The sequence below is a fragment of the Helicoverpa zea genome, chromosome 12, assembly GCF_022581195.2.
Source record: "Helicoverpa zea isolate HzStark_Cry1AcR chromosome 12, ilHelZeax1.1, whole genome shotgun sequence".
NCBI classification, from domain to species: Eukaryota; Metazoa; Arthropoda; class Insecta; order Lepidoptera; family Noctuidae; genus Helicoverpa; species Helicoverpa zea.
The window spans coordinates 11781036-11802078 of record NC_061463.1 but is presented as its reverse complement, the minus strand read 5'-3'; the positions used below and the strand labels follow the sequence as shown (position 1 = coordinate 11802078).

Genomic DNA, 21043 nt, shown 5'->3' with positions numbered 1-21043 from the left:
AACGAAAGGTATTTCTGCATCGCTATTCAAATTTTAGTTGAGGAAATGTTATGAATTTAGTTCACTCAATGGGATGTCGGACTTTTGAATTTTGAGCGAGTGCTTCGAGCTTATCGATTTTGTTTCGTGAAACAATAGTCGAAGAATGAGGATTAATGAAGCTTTGTTAGTATCTGCAGTCGTAGTAAATCTTTGTCTCCCGGGATCTGTATTGATTTTCTCTATTGAACTTCATTTTTGATGGAGGCACACACAGATCAGTTTTACCTCTTTCTAATATTTTCTGTATAATTAAAATTGCAGGAGACCACAACAAAGCCACCTGATGCTGGACAAAAGTCTTCTTAGGCAGTACATACCTACATTTAAATCAAATTAAGCAAGTACACCTACATCTCAGTCATGACCACACTTTCGTGCATACAGATTTGTCACAAATCAATCACGTCACAGATCAAGGTATTGTTGGCGTGTTCGACACGGTATTGACGTCAGTTTTCCTAGTGTCAGCTATTTATTCCTCGTATGGACTTGTAGGTTTATGTAGGACTTAGGTAGGTAAGTAGATATATTTTGGTCCATTTATATCTTAGACCAAATAAAATCAATAAAAGCATTGTAATTTGATACAGAAGTGATACGGAAAAGGGCGAAATATCCATCGCAATTCGCAATACAAAACAGTTTGCAAATCGAGAATCCAAATTAGCTTACTAAATCTTAAAAAAAAAACTTAAATAAAGTACCTACTCGCCAAAATTACGCCTAACCTAATACCAATTTGACTTGCCGACTTTTGCTATAATTCGTGGGTCTAATACGCGATATTATCTCTGGTCATATAATACGGCTTGGCTGCAGTTAATGCCATCATTGTTCAGAGTTTTGGCCTCGAACTGAGCTTATTACGTGGTGGGCTGATTAAGCCCACATAATTTGTCGCAACATGCACGGTGTATATTAAATAGTTAGATAGTTGAAGCGATGTGTGCTTTTCGTTTGCAGTGGCAATGGATAGCGAAAGGGTTTTAAGAGCTGTGTGATATTGTTGGATTTAAAAATCCTAATTACATATTGAATCAATGGCAGACCCAGTTTTTGAAGCCTTAACATATTCACTAGGCACAACGGCAATGTCTGGTGTTACATAAAGATTATTTCAGACAAAAATTGCATATAGATAATATCTATCAGCCTAGAAACATATGTATATTGAAAGTACCACCTATACGACACCTAGCTGCTAGCTAATATAACACTGGTCACAACGGCAAAGTCAGGCGTTGGATTAAGATATTTCAAGATTCACACTAAATACTTAAATGCATATAAAGTCATATCGGTCTACAAAAATATATCTACTTAAAAACCTATATAATAATGTAGGACACCTAGACGTATAATGTATGTGGTGTGTCAACTTTATAGGTAATATAAAAGTCGAATGAGATTCATGCGTCACCTACGGAGATGCAAACAGGTTCGTTCGCTGTCTAGTACAAAATTCAATAGATCTTAGTGCTTGATATGTTTTCAGACGTGTATCTCATATGCGGCATCGGGTATGACAGTGTTGCATATTTTATGCAGTATGATGTGAATTCCGCGCATTGGAGAAGATGTGCATCGTATCTATCATCATATTTATAGTGTTAGACATCTAGGTACACCTAAATAAGTTTTTGAAAGTCACGAGTTGTTTCAAATATTCTGAATACAAAGGAACCATTGTATGTCTTAATATGAGGAAATGCGCAGAAAAGAGGTTTAAAATATCTGGATATTTCGTAACGCCTGCCTTCACGCCTGATGACATGCAAAACTGAGGAAGCTAATCTTAAAGTTCTGTAGTTTGTTTAGCTGTTTTAAACTTCATCGGCGGCTACTTGACAACACCAGAACTCGGGTAAGTCCAAGTTAGTGCACTCGACTGTACATCGATCCCTTAAGAAACTAGTCTACAACTCTTAACAAAAAACTGTAGAACAGAACCGAACGCAGTCTTACATAGCCGTGGTTAATTAAAACTAGACTGCGCTTTATTCAACTTGCCTCATTCCACTTGACAAACTTACTAACGCGCTCGCATTCAATAACAGACTTTATGCTCCCACTAATAAGGTTAAGTTAACTGCATCAACAACTTTGTTGCTATTGTTGTTCGTGTCGAACGAATTTAAACTTTATGTGCAGGTGGTAAAGGTGTTGGTAGTAGCACAATAGGTGTAAGTTTGCAACTTTATTTGTCGTATAGACGTTTCGTTCCGTTCCGGCGTCCGCACGGAACAGAGCGAAAAGTTGAAATTGAAAAACGAAACACGCGGAGATTTTTTTCAGCGGGAACATTGGAATAGTGAGCTCATTCCGTGAAGTTCTGATGAAATAATCTTCAAGTCCTTTGTACGATACGGTAGATATAAGTACCTAGTACAATTTTATTCAAAAGACGAAGTTTCAGATGGACTAGGTCTTATCCATTTTATTTGTTGTAGGAATGCTGAGTTTTCAGCCTGTACTTACCAAGTTTTCTATTATAAAAAACTTATATAAAGTACGAAATAAGTAGGAAATGCTAAAAAGTACGGTGAGTTGACTACTCCATTTTCTATTTAAATAAAAATAAAGCCCTAAAGAAGATCTTTCATTTAACGCAACGGACACGTTTACATAGGTAGCACTTTCTACTAACCACTGTATAAAATAAGGGTTTTCAGTGGACCAAATTACCCACGAAGTAAATCAACTGAAGGTCACGGCATGAGTGGAGACAGCTCTAACGTCGACATACGTCATTTGTCTTTCACAGCCGCCGTTATTCTTAAAGGCCTAGTAGGCCACAATATGTAGAATAATATGTACTTTGCTACAATAAGTACTGCTAGACAATATATAAGAAGTATGAATACCCACAATCAGTAACAGTGACCTTCGCCCGGAACCCAGCATAATGCCTGGAGTGGTCAGCTCTGAAGCGCAGACGCAGAACATTCCCTCTCGACTGGTACCGCAGCAGTTTGAGCTTCCCACTCCAGTCGCCGCACAGGCGGCGCGCGCGCAAAGCGTGGGCGTCGCGCATCCAGCCTGCGCTTATGGAGTCTGACTCGGGTAGCTGGGTTTCTGTTTCTTCCCAAATCTGGTGGATAGAGATGATAAATAAAAAATGATAATGATACTTTGACAAAACGGGGCATTTATAACTGAGGAAAATGATGGAAATTGTCTGATGATTAACCTTTAACGCTAAACAAAACACCTAATTGATATTATCCTTTTTCTTAAACGTACAGAGAACTGCCAAACATTTCAACAAGACGACTCATTAGTTGTTATACCACATAAGGCACAGGACTCTCAAAGTATACACGTATTTATGTGGCTACCAGCCTTATATCATTGTACCCCATTTTGTAATTTTCCGCCAGAGTCTCTCAGGCAGTTTTGAGAAAACTCTGATACTGGGTTTGTTAGGTGATCAAATCCTGCAGCTCACTCGAAGAGTAGCAGATTTTATCAAAGAAGCTTTTGCAAGTAAGTATTCCACCTGTTACTGTAACAAATTGAGAAACCCTCGCTCTCATATCCTGAAGTGCTCACCTCTGTATCAGAGCTGAACGCCTCCTGGTGGTCTCGCAGCTGCCACTCGTGATGCTCGCTGCTGTTGTCCACGCCCGTCTCAGAGATCTCCAGGTAGTCGTAGCTGCAGCTGCGGACAAAAGTGTAAATGTTATCATTCTGTAATGAATATCGTTTTTGGGTATGCGAGTGCTCCTGGTTATTATCGTAGGAAATTCGGTATAGCAGTTTTAGCACAGAGTTTGGCACATAATTCCATCGCATTTTTAGCGAAAATAACAAATAACTTAATTATTAATAATAGAAGTAACGCGAAAGAAATATCGCGGCTGTGGTATTCAAAGCGTTCCAGAAGAAAAAGAGATAGATTTTGTCAGTAAAAGTCTGACATCCCTTATCAGAATTAGAATTTTATTGGTCTTCTGATAATCCAAACCCATTAATAAAATAAAATATACAACATGTAACGTAATGCTTTTAATAAAGACTTCTACTGAAAGCTGTATCATTGAAAACATTTTCAGTCTGGACTTTCTACTTATTTCAAAAACATTCCCTTAATTAATTAATTGAATTAGTTTCATTCAATTAATTACTTTTCAAAACTTGAAACAGATTCAATCGACTTTGTGAGACTATCAAATCTTTAGAAGTGCTTTACAAAAGATACAAAGAAGTTGAGAAATAACATCTACTTAATAAAGTACCTATATAAACCTATATATAGAATGCTCGATATTTATCACTATTTATTTAATAATGCATAACATTATGTTATTCAGTCTCCAAAGATTCTCATACATGTTCCCTACCTTATAAATCAACACATAGGTATATTGCCAAAACTAATGAGGCTGTCAGTAATTAATTATTTCCTCTAGAATTATTTTTTTTTTGACAGTCTTTTTTTAGTTTATTGAATATAAAAATATTTTTAATTTATAAATCAATTGATATACTGTACACACTATGCATATATACAAACTTAAACTACTTATTTGAGTATTTGATTAATTTAATTTCCCAGTAATACGTATATTTCTTCTTACATCACGAAAATCTTTCACTTTAGGCTGAAAATCCCAAATAAAACTGACTAAGTTGTAAGTTCCAAGAAAACTAAACCAACACTTATACCTCTAGAATTATTGACGATAAAACGTCTATATTGGTAACTAGTAACTAGTGATTCGTCTACATTCCAAAACAAAGCTGCCTACACCCAGACAATTTGTCTCCAACTCAAGTTTGCTCTCAATGTTAAATTAACTCATGTATTATATGGCCTAATGGGGCTCGATAATGGCGTCTTACGTAACCCCAGTTGCGTAATGTTGTTCCCATGAAAATATTAATTAGTCAGCTTTTACGGAGAATTGGAAGTCTACTGTGAACTCACTTTTAGTTCAGAGGTTAGTGGGTGGATTTATATATGGGTTGTCGTGTGAAAGGGAAGTTGAAAATAAACACTGTCAATGAAAATGATTAAAATATAAATTATGTAAGTTAATACAGAATTACGGAAAAGTTAATTTAAATGATATTAAAATATTATTTTGTTTTTCTTTTCTCAAAATAAGGATAAAAACATGCAGATTAGATAAAATTGTGTGTCGTTAATATTAACTTATAATAATTTTGATCAAATTCCTGTTAGTTAGTTAAATAATTATGGTATATTTCGAAATTTTCATATCATCACATTTCAAAACATTTTCAAAAGAAAATGTACGCTAGAATAACATATTTTCAGGAGTCGAAATATAGTAATTTAGAGTGCTAACTCTTGTACGCAAAATAATACATATTTTAGAGTAAACAAGCAACTGTAAATGTATTATAAATTATTATCCGACCACTATGAAGTTGGTTGTAAAATTTGATTTGCGGTTCACCACAAATAAATGTAGAACACCTTTCCTATGCACCATTATGTTTCATTTACATGAATGAAATAACGGTGGTTTTTGCGTCTATGTTTTAATATTAAATAACCTTTCGTATTGGATATCAGAAATACATTAAAAAAATTGTTGTTTGGGTATTAAAATACTTTTCTCTTGATCATAACAATTATTTCAATTTTCCCAGTAATACGTATATTTCTTCTTACATCACGAAAATCGTTCACTTTGGGCTGAAAATCCCAAATAAAACTGACTAAGTTGTAAGTTCCAAGAAAACTAAACCAACACTTCTAGCTATGCATAAAAATGTCGCTGACAATGAAATCCTCCTCAAATCTTCCAAAATAAAAACAAAAGAAGCCAGAAATTGTAAGAACTCATTTTATTCCCCCATTCAAGAAACCCGAACAAATCCGAAATCACCCGAAGAGAGCCGAAATCGACACAAAATAAACAAGCTCATCTAGTAAGGTCTTATATCTTTGGTTGGACAAAAGTGCTGACTTTTCGTCGTCCTGCGAGCGTAGTCGCGACTGAGCTCAATGTCAGCAGACGACATGTGTGTGCAACGTAGACCGCACATAAATCTTTATATCTGTGACTAAGTGAAACTAGATTGGCACAGTTTTGTACTATCGTATTTTGATACTGTATAATTTTTAGTGTTAGGATATTTTTCAGTGATAGGAAAAGGCTCGGAAGAAGAAAGTCTGTAGCTTTTGGAAGGTTTGAAGACGTAACGGATAGTATGCCTAGGTCTATTTAAATAGCCAGGGCACCTTTTACAGCTACATAAGGTCTTATTTTCACATATTTTACTACTGCATATAGTTCTTTATTTGTAACTGGTTCAAAGTACTTATTTTCTTTCATAAGGAAAAGCAATTTAAAACAATGACTTTGCGTATTACGTAGCTACTCTGAAAACTCGTAACATCCATTACCAGTTTTCCCAGTCCAGGCCTTTATTTCAGTTCTGTTGACCGTTCACACAGCAAATATTTTCTTTGTGTTTTTTCTAAAATTATGTACATTCAACATTCTTCTGCCCAGCTTTTTCCCCGACTATGTAGTAGTGGGCTTCCAGTCTAACTGGATGCAGCTGCGTACCAGTGTTTTACAAGGAGCGACTGTCTATCTGACCTTTACAACTCAGTTACTCTGGCAACCATATACCCTTTGGTAAGACTGGTTGTCAGACTTACTGGCTTTTGACTACCCGAAAAGACTGCCAAAGATGTTCAAATGACAGCCCGGCCAACGATTTATCGTGCTTTCCGAAATACGGAAGAACTCGTTATGACAAGATGGTCACCCATCCACGGAAGAGTATGCGCCAAGCGTTGCTTAACCTTATGACCGATCGATCCGCGGCATTAAGTTAGCCACGACCTCTTCAACTAACAACATTATAAAGAGATAATATTTCAGAATTCCGTGCACATAGTAGCGACGTGTTGGCAATGCAGATGGTATGAAGGAACGCATCAAAAACGCATTTGCGGCCGACATCTGGCGGAGAATGCGAGGTGGGTATGAAGTATCAAATACATACAAATCATGTATGAAGTTAGTAGCACATACTTAACTGTAGATACTATAGCCTCTAGACACACGGCAGTGTGTCCGCCAAGTTCGAGCAAAAAAAGCGACACACCGGCCGTGGGTTATATTAAGCCGCGTACGCACGTACGAACAAATTTGTTGCGTTACATGATATGCAACAACTTGGTTCGCACGTGCGTACCACTATCGAACATCGAACACTCTGTTCGTCAAACATGTTCGCGGCGATCCTTGTAGTGTGTTCTGTATGGACGGTGTTCGAAGAGCTTTAATAAATTTTACGCAACAAAACTGTTCGTATACCTAGATCTGGGCGGGGTGCGGGCGCGGCAGAGGTCCTACCCGTACCTCAGTTCTCGACGAGTAGCCGTCAAGGTTATTCGCGTGCTATGTTTATTATTAAAAACATCCCTAAGTTTCCCAGTCATGGCCGACGAAGAAAATTTTCAACGGCGCCGTCATGGCTACTAAGATAGAGTTTACGACTGTTGTTCGCGAACTCGACTCGAACTATGTTTGCGTTCGTGTTCGAATATGCCGTCCATACGTACGAACCAAATGTTCGGGTCTGGTGTTTGTGTTCGCTATGTTCGTGTTCGTACGTGCGTACGCGCCTTTACACGAACCATTTCGGGCCAAATTCGACCCCCCTGTAACTCAAAATCTATTTTATTTACGCATATCAAATTTCTAGTATTTGTTGAGACTTCCTCACTTATCTAAAATACAAAATTTCATTAATATACCTATTGTAGGTCTTGAGATATTGACGTCAGAAAATCGCTATTTTTACTATACACTCACTGACTGACTGACTGACTCACTCATCAAAAACCTAGACCACTTCCAATGGTCGTATTGACTTGAAATTTGGCATGGAAGTAGGTCTTTATGTCAAGGTAAAGGAAAAAATCTGAAAATGGCCAAGTGTGAGTCGGTTTCAAAATAATGAAGGTGTTTTATACACGGTGTAAATTTATACCCCTAAGGAACTAAAACGAACTAAATTTATCTATATTTATATAATATATCTTCGAATGGTCGTACCGATCTGAAATTCGTTACAAAGGTTTGTATTTAGTCAAAGTAAAGTAAAAATCTGAAAACGGCCAAGTGTATCACTTTCGAAAATAACGAATGTGTAACTTTGATCCACGAACATAATATATGATAACATGTCATGTCAGTCAGTTGGTAGATCTAGTCCATTTAGTTAATCTAGTTCATTTCTTTGTAAGAAACATAGTGCATATTAAAAAATCTGAAAGATAGTATAAATGAGACATTTCTTTAACTAACTTCATCATAAGAAAAAAATAAAATAAACAACCTTACAAAAATAAATGAAATCCCACTCAAAACAAAAAAGTGAAAGACTGCCAAGTTTGATAATATGGGAATGCTTCGCCTATAAAAGAAGTGAGATCTGAATAAGTACCAAGTTCCACACACATACCTCAGTTAAAAATAGTTACTTTTTAATGATGTTACTTGGCAAGTTTTAATAGAAAATTAAATACTTGATTCATGCGCTTAGTAGGTTTATAACAAGGTGTGTGAAAACTTGCCAAGTAACATCATTAAAAAGTAACTATTTTTAACTGAGGTATGTGTATGGAACTTGGTACTTATTCAGATCTCACTTCTTTTATAGGCGAAGCATTCCCATATTATCGAACTTGGCAGTCTTTCACATTTTTGTTTTGGGTGGGATATATTATAGCTAGCTTTACCTTGTATGGTACTACCCACATCTTGAGAGGTATTTCCAGCACCCGGATAAAAAGTAGCTTGTATTCTTTTTCAGATTTTGGACTAACTGTACATCAAATTTTATTTAAATAGGTACAGTAGTTCTTGCTTAAAAGCGTGACAAACAGTGTTAATATCGAATGTATGGTAGTAAGGATTTGAAGTTACATTTTCATTACTACACTAAACATACACTAAACATATAATATGAGATAATAAAGAGTTGAATATACTCGTAAAAGAAAAATACGAGGGAAATAAACACCAGATACGCTTTTATAAACACATTTATATTTATTTTTCCTTTGTACATGTATTCACGTTTATTATTATTTTAAAATGCGACTGAATGAACCCAATTATTTGTAATGAGATTTTATTCCATGTTATTTTAACATTATTAGAAAAATATGAACTTCTTCTATTGCTAAGTTTTAAATAACTACTGAAAACTCCGCAAACGCAATAGTGGGGGAGTCTTTGGCAAAAGAAATGACGATCTAGAAAAGTTTGTAGGTTGAAGTTATTTATTTATGTGTTATGCTAACATACTTAGCACATAGGCACACCGTCAGTTGCACAAACGCCCTTTAAAGTTAAAGCTTCTTTAAATATATGGCTGACTCTTTCTTTGTCAACAAGATAAAAATGATAAAGATGAAAAAGTGTTAGCAGTAGATTTAATGAAGCTTTAACTTTAATGGACGGTTGTGCAACTGACGGATAGAATCATATATTTTTTTTGAACCTAAAATAAACAATTGATGATGATGATAGTCGTTCGAGATGAACGAGTATTGAAGAGATACGAGTTACATCCCATCACTGTTTCAAGATATTGATATTTAAAATAAAAACTAATATAAATATGTGGTTTCACGAGGTGTTACATCCAGACTAACTAGTATGGATTTCGCAGGTGCAAAACGTGTGTGTTAATGACAAATACATTAAACCACTACACTAAAAGCTACATTCGTTGTTTATTCGGCACGCCTTGCTTCTCCGCCCATTTTCACATTGTTTCTATGTATATAATGTTCTATGTTTGCTTTCTGTCTGTGAATCATTAAGTCAATATCTTTCCATTTGAAGTTAGAAAATTATATGAAAAGGTTCGCGCAGAAAAACGTGCAGAAGATTTTTCTTGTCTTATGTTTATTATTCAAAACTGTTTTGGTCTTACTACAAAAACTTAAACATGTGTCTAAGACTTGTCTAAAAAAATTGTGGCTGCAAAATGGACCTTATTTCAACGTCTTAATCTGTCATTTTTTTAGACAAGTCTGAAACTGACGTTTAAAAGTTTTTGTGGTAAGACGGGTTACTTTTTCAGTCTTATTTTTTATGAATTAAAATACAAATATATATCAATATTATAAAGTTGATGAGATTGTTTGAAGCCTTGAACGTGCTAATCCCTGGAACAACTGATTCGATTTGAAAAAATATTTCCGTGTTACCTAGCTCATTTATCGTCTTCCAGTCTTCCAAGACTTCTCTTTACTTGGATATGCGAATTAGTTGTTATAGCAAACGGGTGAAATATAGCAGTACAAATTAAAGTTTTAAAAATATTTCATGTTACATATTCAATAATAATTCTGTCAGTTGCATAGTCGAGTAATAAAATATTTTATCATGTTACCTATATTTCTGGCGGTTCGTCGGAAATGCATTAGCGTACCTACTCCCGACATTACTGGGGAACATCGCGATGCGCTGTAAAGTGCAGTTGGCAATATATCATTATGTGTGTGTGAATGTTTGAAGAACGAGTACTATTGCAGTAACATGCAACAAAGTTGTAGAAACTAAACTTCTATGTATGTTACACCTAGATAGCGCATTTACTGCTATCAACAGTGAATTATAATAGGTCGGCATATACTTTTACTACCTATACCTATACCTATACTCAGCATTTACTAATATTTTAAAACTGAAGAGTTTTTTTGTTTGAACGCACTAATCTCAGGAACAGACTTGAAAACATTTTACAGTGGTCAGTGTTTGATATTTACTATATTCAATTTTATATATTTGGGGTGATTCTTTTCTTTCAAAACTAGAAATGCTAGTTACTACACGTGGGATTCCTAAATGCCAACCAGACACCCACTGTCTTTATTACAAAATGTGTCATGCGAACCACATCAAATTGTTCACGATTAGCACGTGTCCCTAATCCACGTGACCTTTCATCTGGCGCGGCAAACAATAACACAGTAAATATGATTAACAAAGTTGTTTTAATTAATAACGAGGTGGATTAGTACTGGGTTTACACGAGCTAGTGCAATTTAGTTTAAAGGGACGTTTTAAGAGCTGGATGCCGACAGCACTTGCAGCGAGTGTGAGATATGGTGCGTTGAATTGGGTTGGTTAAAGGAAACACATGTTCGTAGTTCGGTTGTCCAGTATGTACTAAATCAATTCAAACACTTTTACAATGAAAACTTATATCTAACTTATTCTAGCTAACTCGGCACTTTTATGTTGCAGACACTTACATTAATATTAACTTATGTTACGGCACAATAACTAAATCAGTATATGTAGATACATACTTCACCTCCCCTCAAAAAGTACACTGTTACACCCCCTCGGTTACAGAAAAAAAAAATGTATCAACAATTACATTTTTTCACAATATTACTAAAAACATGCATACATTTTTAAATTTTATTAACATCTAAATAATTTTGTATTGTTTTTATGAGTTATATATTCTTTATTATTTTTTAAAATCTTTACATTAGGAGAACAATCTTCAATTACAACAAATGGGCCTAAATACATTTTATCAAGTTTATCTCGTACCTGATTTTTTAACAATACCAGATCACCTGGTTTGTATGAAACTGGCCTTATATCTTTATCATAACATATTTTCCTATTTTCCTTACTTATCAGAATATTCTCTCTAGCATCTGCTTGTGCTTTTTGAATTCTAAATTTCAGTTGTAATGGGTAACTATCATAATTATATAGTAGTTCAACAGATGCGTTATGAAGATTACTTGGTAAAGTGCAAAGTTTTCCGAAAACGAGTTCGTATGGCGTATATTTTGTTTCAGTGTGTACACTTGTGTTAAAAGCAAAACACCAGTAGGGTAACCATGAACTCCAATCTTGTTTATTTGATTCACACTGGATTCTAAGAAAGGCTCCTAAATTTTTATGAGTATTTTCTAATGCACCTATGGTTTCGTGGTGGTAAGCCGTAGACTGAAGTTTTGTAATATTTAGTAATTTGCAAATTTCTGAAAAAATTGACGACATGAACTCAGTTCCTTGGTCTGTAAGGATAGTATTAGGTACCCCGTATCGTAAAATAAAGTTTTCGACAAATGTTTGAGCTACTGTTTCCGTGTCTTTTCTTTGCAGTGGATAGGCTTCAACAAACTTCGTTAAGTTACACTGTAGTGTTAAGGCATACTTATTATTAAAATTATCTATTTCTAAAGGACCTATTAAATCTAAACTTATCATTTCAAAAGAAGAATTAGCCGTTGTCGTAATAACCATCATCCTCCGAGCCTTTTCCCAACTATGTTGGGGTCGGCTTCCAGTCTAACCGGATTCAGCTGAGTACCAGTGCTTTACAAGAAGCGACTGCCTATCTAACCTCCTCAACCCAGTTACCCGGGCAACCCGATACCCTTTGGTTAGACTGGTGTCAGACTTACTGGCTTCTGACTACCCGTAACGACTGTCAAGGATGTTGTCGTAATAACCATCGGCTCCTTAACATGTTTGTTTATTTTACTTACTTGACAATGTTTACACTTCCTAACATAATTCTTCACGTCATTGTCTAAACCTTTCCAAAAATAATATTTCTTTATATTATTTGTCATCCTATTTATACCTGCGTGGCCACTCGTAGGTAAAAGATGAAAGTCGTTTAAAATTAGGGTTTTATCGTCTTGATTAGTAATACGTTTTACGTCTTTAATTACAAGAAAGCGTGGCGACTCTAACGGTCGAACTTCTTTCAATAACATATTAACGTCATTTTTAATACATTGCGACTTTACAATAATGAGCTCATTTATTCCTATCATTTTACATAAAAATTCTATTTCTCTCATCAGCACTTCGTAAGTAGATGACGATCGAGTAAATAGATACATACAACATTCCGCAGGCACATAAATACAATTGCCTGAATTACTCTTAATGACGTCCTTATCAGCATATTTATGCATAAAGCAACTATAAGATGAACATATTACAAGTTCTATTCCATTTGTTGGTTTTTTCAGAATCTCTACGACTTGAGGTTGATCAAGCCTCTCATCTGATGAGTTCTGGCTTGGTAAATCCGTGTTTATAATATTTTGATTTATATTTATTTTTTTATGTTGTGCTCTAGTCAAAACGGTTACAACTTTTTGGTTCAAGTCTTTTAATTCAGAACTTGTCATGTATATCCGACTTAAAGCGTCAGCGGCAACGTTTTGTTTGCCTGGAATATGTTCTATAATAAAATCATACTCCTCTAGCTGTAATCTGAATTTGGTCAATCTACTCGATGGATTGGTCAAACTAAACAAATAAATAAGAGGTTTATGATCAGTAATAATTTTAAATTTTTTGTCATACAAATAATGCCTGAAATGTCTCACAGCCCATACTATGGCTAGTAGCTCTAGTTCTATGATAGAGTATCTAGTTTCCGCTTGTTTTAAGGAGATATGGTGCGTTGAATTGGGTTGGTTAAAGGAAACACATGTTCGTAGTTCGGTTGTCCAGTATGTACTAAATCAATTCAAACACTTTTACAATGAAAACTTATATCTAACTTATTCTAGCTAACTCGGCACTTTTATGTTGCAGACACTTACATTAATATTAACTTATGTTACGGCACAATAACTAAATCAGTATATGTAGATACATACTTCAAGTGCATGAATATATCTAAGATACTGAGAGTCTCGTAAGACGGTAAGATTAAGCAGACAGCTGTTACATTGGCTATGAATTTTAAAATAAAACTAAGAAGATGTTGAATAAATAATACATAATAAAAAATAAAGCAAATATTTTAACCCGCACTTATTTATCTCCATGTTTCTACATATCGAGAATAAGTGACTATCAGACCATTGAGCCAATATATTTCCAATGGCCGGATAAACCGTCTTCAGCTAATGAGATCGGAATAAACACCAGTAACACTGGCTACCCGACGGCTGCGAGTCGATAAATCCGTCTATTCTTGTTACTTGACGTGCGGGGACCGGCGACAAACACACTAAGATACGGTCCAGTAAGAGTATTCAAGAGAATGTTATTTATTTCTTTAGTGTTTAGTTCTTTCAAGAATTTAAACCTAGCGATGTTCTCGCGGTTCCACGGTAGAGAAATTGTTTACGCAACCGGATGAAACTTAGCCTTATACTTACTTTAAAAATGACTCTCTAGACTATCTATATACCAAAAATTTTAAAAGGTTCTATTGTTTTGTTGAGTAAACGGGAAAAACGGACAGACAATGACACACAAACAGTCACACAACACACAGACCACCAATACTATTATCGGGAAATTCACAAACTAGTGTCGACCAGCAAAAGGCAAGCGGCAAGCGGACCAATCATCGATTCTTTATCGAACAAGCGGATGGTCCTACAATCGCATTGACGACATATCAAACAGCAGCCAGCGAATATTAAATCGCATCCGCATCGCATCCGTATTCGGATACGACTCGATTATGAATCGACTCGGTACCATATTGATTATGGAGATTAGACTCTCGCCATGAAAAGTAAATGACGTTTTTATGTTTGCTCAATTCTAATTTTCATGGGATCAGTCGTTTATAGGTCATGAAAACAGTTATTCTGTTTAGAATGATTCGTAAAGTAAAGAATAATAAATCAAAATAGTATTTTTTATGAATCAAGCCTTTAGACATTAATGGGAACTTTTTCAAAGATATGCATTTACTTATTAGCGACCCTGATAAAAAGTAATCTATAGAGCCTTCGTCGATGTAAAATGCAGTTTATTCTAACCTTCTATACCAAAACATAGTACAACTGCCCAACCTTGGTTATACTCGCAGATAGACAAAATAAATGTGTTGAAAAGAATGAAAGCAAAACAAAAGCTTTATCATATAACTGCGATCTATTTGTCCTAGTCGCCAGCGTGGCTACTGAGGCCAGCCGACCGCCGCGCCGTGACTCGCGGACATGTTAAACCTTTGAGATAAGCAGTCGTAAATCACATGTTTTAAGTAACAAGTAATGCTGTATCATACCGTTAGTAAATATTAAAGAATGTTACATGATAATATAAGTAACTATAGTTCGGCCATTCAGAGAATGCGTTCCTGACACGTCGCGATTGAACTGACGACGTAACTTTGCAATGGCGTTGCAGTTACGATAAAAATATTTTTGCTGGTTGTTTACCGTTTTAACAATTGAGGAGCATTAAAACAACATTATTATATCAATAATCAATGAATGTAGTTACGTCGTCAGTTCAATCGCGACGTGTCAGGAACGCATTCTCTGAATGGCCGAACTATAGCCGGAAAAATTACCTACAATTGGGGATAGTGTAGATTCTAAGTGAAAGATTTTTTCAGATTGGTTCAATAGTTTCGGAGCCTTGATACAAAAAGTACAGACTACCTATAAATTAATATACATAGACTAGTATAGATCTCTATTTACAGAAATATTAAATGCAAATGACTCTAGACATTTCTACCTAATATCTAATCTCGAATCTCTACTCGTTTATTTAAAAGTATGCCAATCGCGATCGAGTTACAAAGACTTACGAAGTCTTACGAAGTTTCCCGAAGAGGTCCGAATGAGACGATAACAAGACGTGACGAGTGAGCGAGTACAACGAGCGCTTTGATATATTTATCGGATGAAATTCCTTCGTGTGAACTTATTTGCACTTCACTTGGTGACTTTATTATGAGAGAAGCCTTTTTTCTTTACGGTTTTTGTACAAACAATTCAATGTGAGTTCGAATTTATTTATTTCTTCATGGTCAATTGTTTGCGCTTAACTAACAATATTACAATATTATTTTCATGTGATCATGGTCTACTGAAATTCTCATAAATAGTTTAGCTTGGATTGCACTATGTCTATACTTACTAGGACAACCGAATAAAATTGGTGTAATATGTTGTAATCCACACAAAAGTCTTTCTTTTTTTTAAAAGTGGCGAGGTGTAAGTTATAGGCACGAGTCAACGCATAAACATTAATATTGTATCCAAACTACAAACACTCCGAGCAAATAAAGCATTTGTTTTCAACCCTAAAATATTTACGCACACTTTTACTGCGCCCTTGCACAGATCACGTACTTTAATGTAATGCTTCGTCAAAATATTCAGATACGACTCCATATGTGACGCAAAAAGCCTCTGGTATAAAAACATTCGCAATAAATGTCCATTTTATGACGCAAAATAAAATATACGTCATGAATATTGCGCTAAATTATAACGCCAGGTCTTTTAACCCTTTGCGGGGGTGAGTTGTCAGGGATTTTCAGCTGACACCGAAATATAACGGGTTGTTGCTTTTGGAATAAAATTTCACAGTCGCAGTTTGGGGTTAGGGCGTGGAATACTTATTTTGGTGCAAGTTTGTTTTTTAACAAGTATAACTTTTTTATGAGTTGGTTTAAATAATTTAAACATATTATTTACACACACGAAAATAGATACAATACTCCGTAAATCAAAACAATAAAAAGTTATAACTTACACAGTAACACTATATTTTTGCAAACAAAATCGTATACCACCTGAAAACTTCATTTCTCACATGTTAACCAAGGCTTTACAAACTGTTGTAGGTAGTCGATTTTCACTGACTGAAGCCGAGTCAATATAGTAAATCGAGCTGCCAAGCACAGATGCTGAACCGAGACTGTGGAGATTCCAAGCTTGGCGGACGAAGTAATGTTGAAGGTCTTAATCTAGTCTAGTTTATGTTTAGATTTGTAGGTTTAGTTAAGCTTAAATGATCTGTGGAAAGGTAACCTGTTAAATATTTGATAATACAGCGAATTTACGAGAAATATTTTGACATATCAATTAGTCGACCGACAAATATTTTTGATTGAATGAACGATTAAAATAACTTGTGAGCCAATCGGTGTGCCAACTATCAGCCCATAGTTTAGTACGCAGGGTGCAGTCATTCAATCATTACCAGGAAATTGCACGCATAGTGTAAATTTTCTCTTCTCCCTATAGGTTTTGTACGTAGCTGTTTTACGTCGCATCGCATGCTGACCAATTCAGTTAACATTCTCAATTTAAAAAACATGAAAATCAATTAGATAATTATATTTTACCCTTATTTCACCTTGAACCTCAATCAAGATCGATATCTTATCGATACCGCACGTCTGCGTGTCCGAATACTGACATGATGCGATTAACTACTCGATATCTGTTCGCAGATCGACCGAGCGACCGCAGTAAGGCACGCCACTTTTAATGAATGTATCGATAGATCGGCTTTGTTTACTATCATTTATTTTATTAACGAAATGGTAGTTTCGGTTTCAATTGTTGTTGGATAGGTTAGGATATTTTTTTCTTTATCTTTATCAGGATTGGATGTTTTCCATCGTCTTCACTCAGCCATTGGTGTATTAGAAACATTTAGAAAGTACGTGTTTAACTTAGAAAAATTGCTTCGGTACTTGCCTGGTCTAACTGGTCAAACAGAAAACTTGTACCTGAGAGGCAGGTGCTTTAACCACTAGACTACGGCGAATCTAGGTACTTAAATTAAATAGGATCATTAATTTCATATATCTTTATTGTATGAAGAACCATTAGTAGCATACAAAATCATGATTATTTACCACTAGCCGTTTTCCCGCGGTTTCACCCGCGTCCCGTGGTAACTGCTGCCTGTACCGGGATAAAATATAGCCTATGTTACTCGTGGATAATGTAGCTTTCGAATGGTGAAAGAATTTTTAAAAACTGTCCAGTAGTTTTTGAGCTTATTCATTACAACCAAACAAACAAACAAAGTTTTCCTCTTTATAATATTAGTATAGATAAAAAAACCACGAATACTTTGTAATTCTACGTGACCCAGTATTCGATGTTTGAATACATGGTAACTCCAAATACAGATACAAAGCTACAGACATCACTATTTAGCGCACATATCGATAGCGCAGCTTTGTTCGCCTTCACTAATTCCGAGATTTCCAGTAACGAATGTTCAGTTTCAACAGATGTCTGTTACAGTCTAGTTTTCAGAGCAAAACTCGGTTTGTTAGTCATGCTGTGGTGTTTGTCGAGTTATAGGAACATGTATGGGTGGTTCATATGTCTAACGGCCAGTTTCTTCATCAAAAGTTAAAGTAATGTCTAAAGTAAAAGTAACGGTCAAATACGTTTTTTCAAGGCTAAAGTGACAGCAAAACTAATAGAAAAATTGAATTTGACCGTTACTTTTACTTTAGACATTACTTTGACTTTAACTTTGGCTTTAACTTTTGATGAAGAAACTGGCTGTAAAGAAACAATTGAAACATCTGTGTATAGGAAATAATTCGATGTCTGTATGTTCATGTTGTGAAATACGTAATGCAATTTAGTGCAGTTTTCACCAATTTACGGGGTCTATAATAAACTTTGTACTAAGTTAGGGTTGCTAGATCTGTTTAATATTAAAATAGGACAAAGTTATGTTTTGTTAATGTGTCACAATTTCTGTGTTAAGTCAATCCCTGAAATAATTCGATGTCTGTATGTTCATGTTGTGAAATACGTAATGCAATTTAGTGCAGTTTTCACCAATTTACGGGGTCTATAATAAACTTTGTACTAAGTTAGGGTTGCTAGATCTGTTTAATATTAAAATAGGACAAAGTTATGTTTTGTTAATGTGTCACAATTTCTGTGTTAAGTCAATCCCTGAAATAATTCGTCCTATGGGTACGAATTGAGCAAGCCTAAAATTGCAGAATAGTTTTTCATTGTGAACTTTTACTTTGTATAATTTAAAAGTGAGCTTACAAAACTGTGGTAAAACGCAACGAAAGCGGTCTCAGGCTTTATTTGTATTCCATTATTTTAGCTAACCTAGATAGTCATCAGATGTAGGCCAAACTGAAACTACGCTACTTTTATATCTTACTTAATTTTAACACAGCTCTAATGGTGGAGCTTCAAAGTCATATTTCAACATGTCTTACTTATATTGTGGTTAAAATTAAACATGTTCACGATATGTATCTGTACAAAGCTAAATTATAAAGCTGAAAAGTATTTTTGTTTGCTTGTTTTCAAGAATCACCGCCCGGTCCGTTTATTGAGGAGGCTATTATAAGCTATTTTGTGCGGGTGCAAAAGCTACTTTTTTTAAATATCCACATACATGCTTGTTGAAACTTAAGTTTAGCTCATTAACTGAAAAAATAAGACAAAATTATTAAAGCAGGTACAGAATGCACCACCTGTTTTTATTAATAATGCATACAAATTAATTCGTCGAGATTATACTATCGTCGAGCCGAAATATTTGCTTTCGGAATTAAATGAACTGAAATATATGCAGCCATTTTATATACAGTACGTTTTTACTTTCCTGAAGTTTTATGCTTCATTTCAATTTTGCATATTCCCGGATAAATATCTGCAAGCCTCGTTTGTTTGTTAATGTAAAATTATTTATAATGTTTACGATAGACAGGAACTTACATGATATGCATTTATTGACAGCTGCGAATTGTCAAGCTATAGGATTTATTTCAACTTACTTTTTCCAACAATACATAACGCAAATCCCCTTTATTATTATCTAAATCGCACTTTTTATTGCACCAACTCTTTATCCCAGCAAAAACATACATTTAGGAAGTGGTGAAGGGTGGGCGTTTTGGGGGCTGTCTTTTGTAAAATTTCTGACGTTCAAAAAGTGCTGTTTTACAGCCAAGTTTGAATAAACGATTTTTGATTTAGATCAAACTCTTTCCGTTTTTTTTTTGGTTGTCTTTAACCCAATATTTTAGACAAAATGATCAATCCACCTTATATACTTACATGGCCAAAACTTAGTCCTCTATCAAGCTTATTGGTTGTTAACTTGTATAAGACCTAACTGTATCGTTTCGATAAACTAGGGCTCACCGCAAGTCTGGTCTGATCGGCCACATAGTGAAAACTTGAGCGGTTGACGACTGATTCTGGTTGGAACACTAATGTTATTATAGGTCCTTTGTGGGTCCCTTACTGACTTCACAAATACTTGATTGGCTTTTGACGATGTAGAATGGTGTAGTAGATTACTGAGTAGAATAGGAAGTGTTTTTATGTTTTTAAAACGTTATTTATGTGTATATTTCGGATACTAATAATAAGTTTTAGAAAGTAGGATGGGATATACAATAATTTGCAATATTTATATGTTGTGAACTTTAAAAGGATGTAGCGTGTAGTGTTATCATACAATAAAAAAACGTTTAATGACTCTAAAAATGAAAATTAGATGCTTTAAAGTTTAAACAGATAATGGATGGATCATGGAGCTTTAGAAGATTTATCCTTCTATGGATCAACCAATAAAAGCCCTTAGCTTTTCTCACCACCCATAAAGTAAAAACTCACTGAAACACTGTTATAACATCGACACATTTTCTCTCACAAAAAAAAAATACAATATAAGTTGGCGAACGATGACGTCACAGCCTGTAAGAAATCGAGTACGTGATCTCAGAAAACAAGTTCAATTGCGCTCTCCTTTAGGAATTTATTCATTCTTTTATTGTTACAGTCGAATGTAATCGTTTAGCGTCGTATCGGGGATTTATTGCGAGTTGCTGATGTAGGACAAACCTTATAACTGGTGATTTTTTGCCATTTTATATGTTGGTATATTACCTTCGATTTAGTTCGGGATATTACGTTAGTTTTATAACTTATGATGTGTTATTGGAGTCGTTTTTATTTGATCAATTGTGATGCGTATGCTTTAATATCTAGGCAAATCGAATGACATATCATATGTTCTGATATTTGTCTTAATTTGGTTGTATTGTCCGACAATGGTATTCTCAATAGATTTCTGGTCTACGTTGAGCAGACAGGTAATTGAATCCCTTTGTGCAGGACTGTGTTTGTGACAAGGCAATACTTGTCCCATAATACCTGTTCTGGAATACTTGTTAAGTTCTGAAGAAAGTTATATGTAACTTTATGTAACTTTATATTGTA

At 35.0% G+C, this 21043-nt stretch overlaps 1 protein-coding gene across 1 annotated transcript in view; it reads right to left on the bottom strand.

Annotated features, from left to right (window-relative positions):
• Positions 1 to 21043, bottom strand: part of LOC124634845 — a 258449-nt gene that overhangs the window by 21104 nt on the left and 216302 nt on the right. Inside the window, exons 9-10 of the mRNA XM_047170496.1 lie at positions 3595 to 3703; positions 2911 to 3133 (exon numbers count right to left, since the gene is read on the bottom strand). Coding sequence (XP_047026452.1) covers positions 2911 to 3133; positions 3595 to 3703 — 332 coding nt within the window. The remainder of the gene's footprint in view (positions 1 to 2910; positions 3134 to 3594; positions 3704 to 21043) is intronic.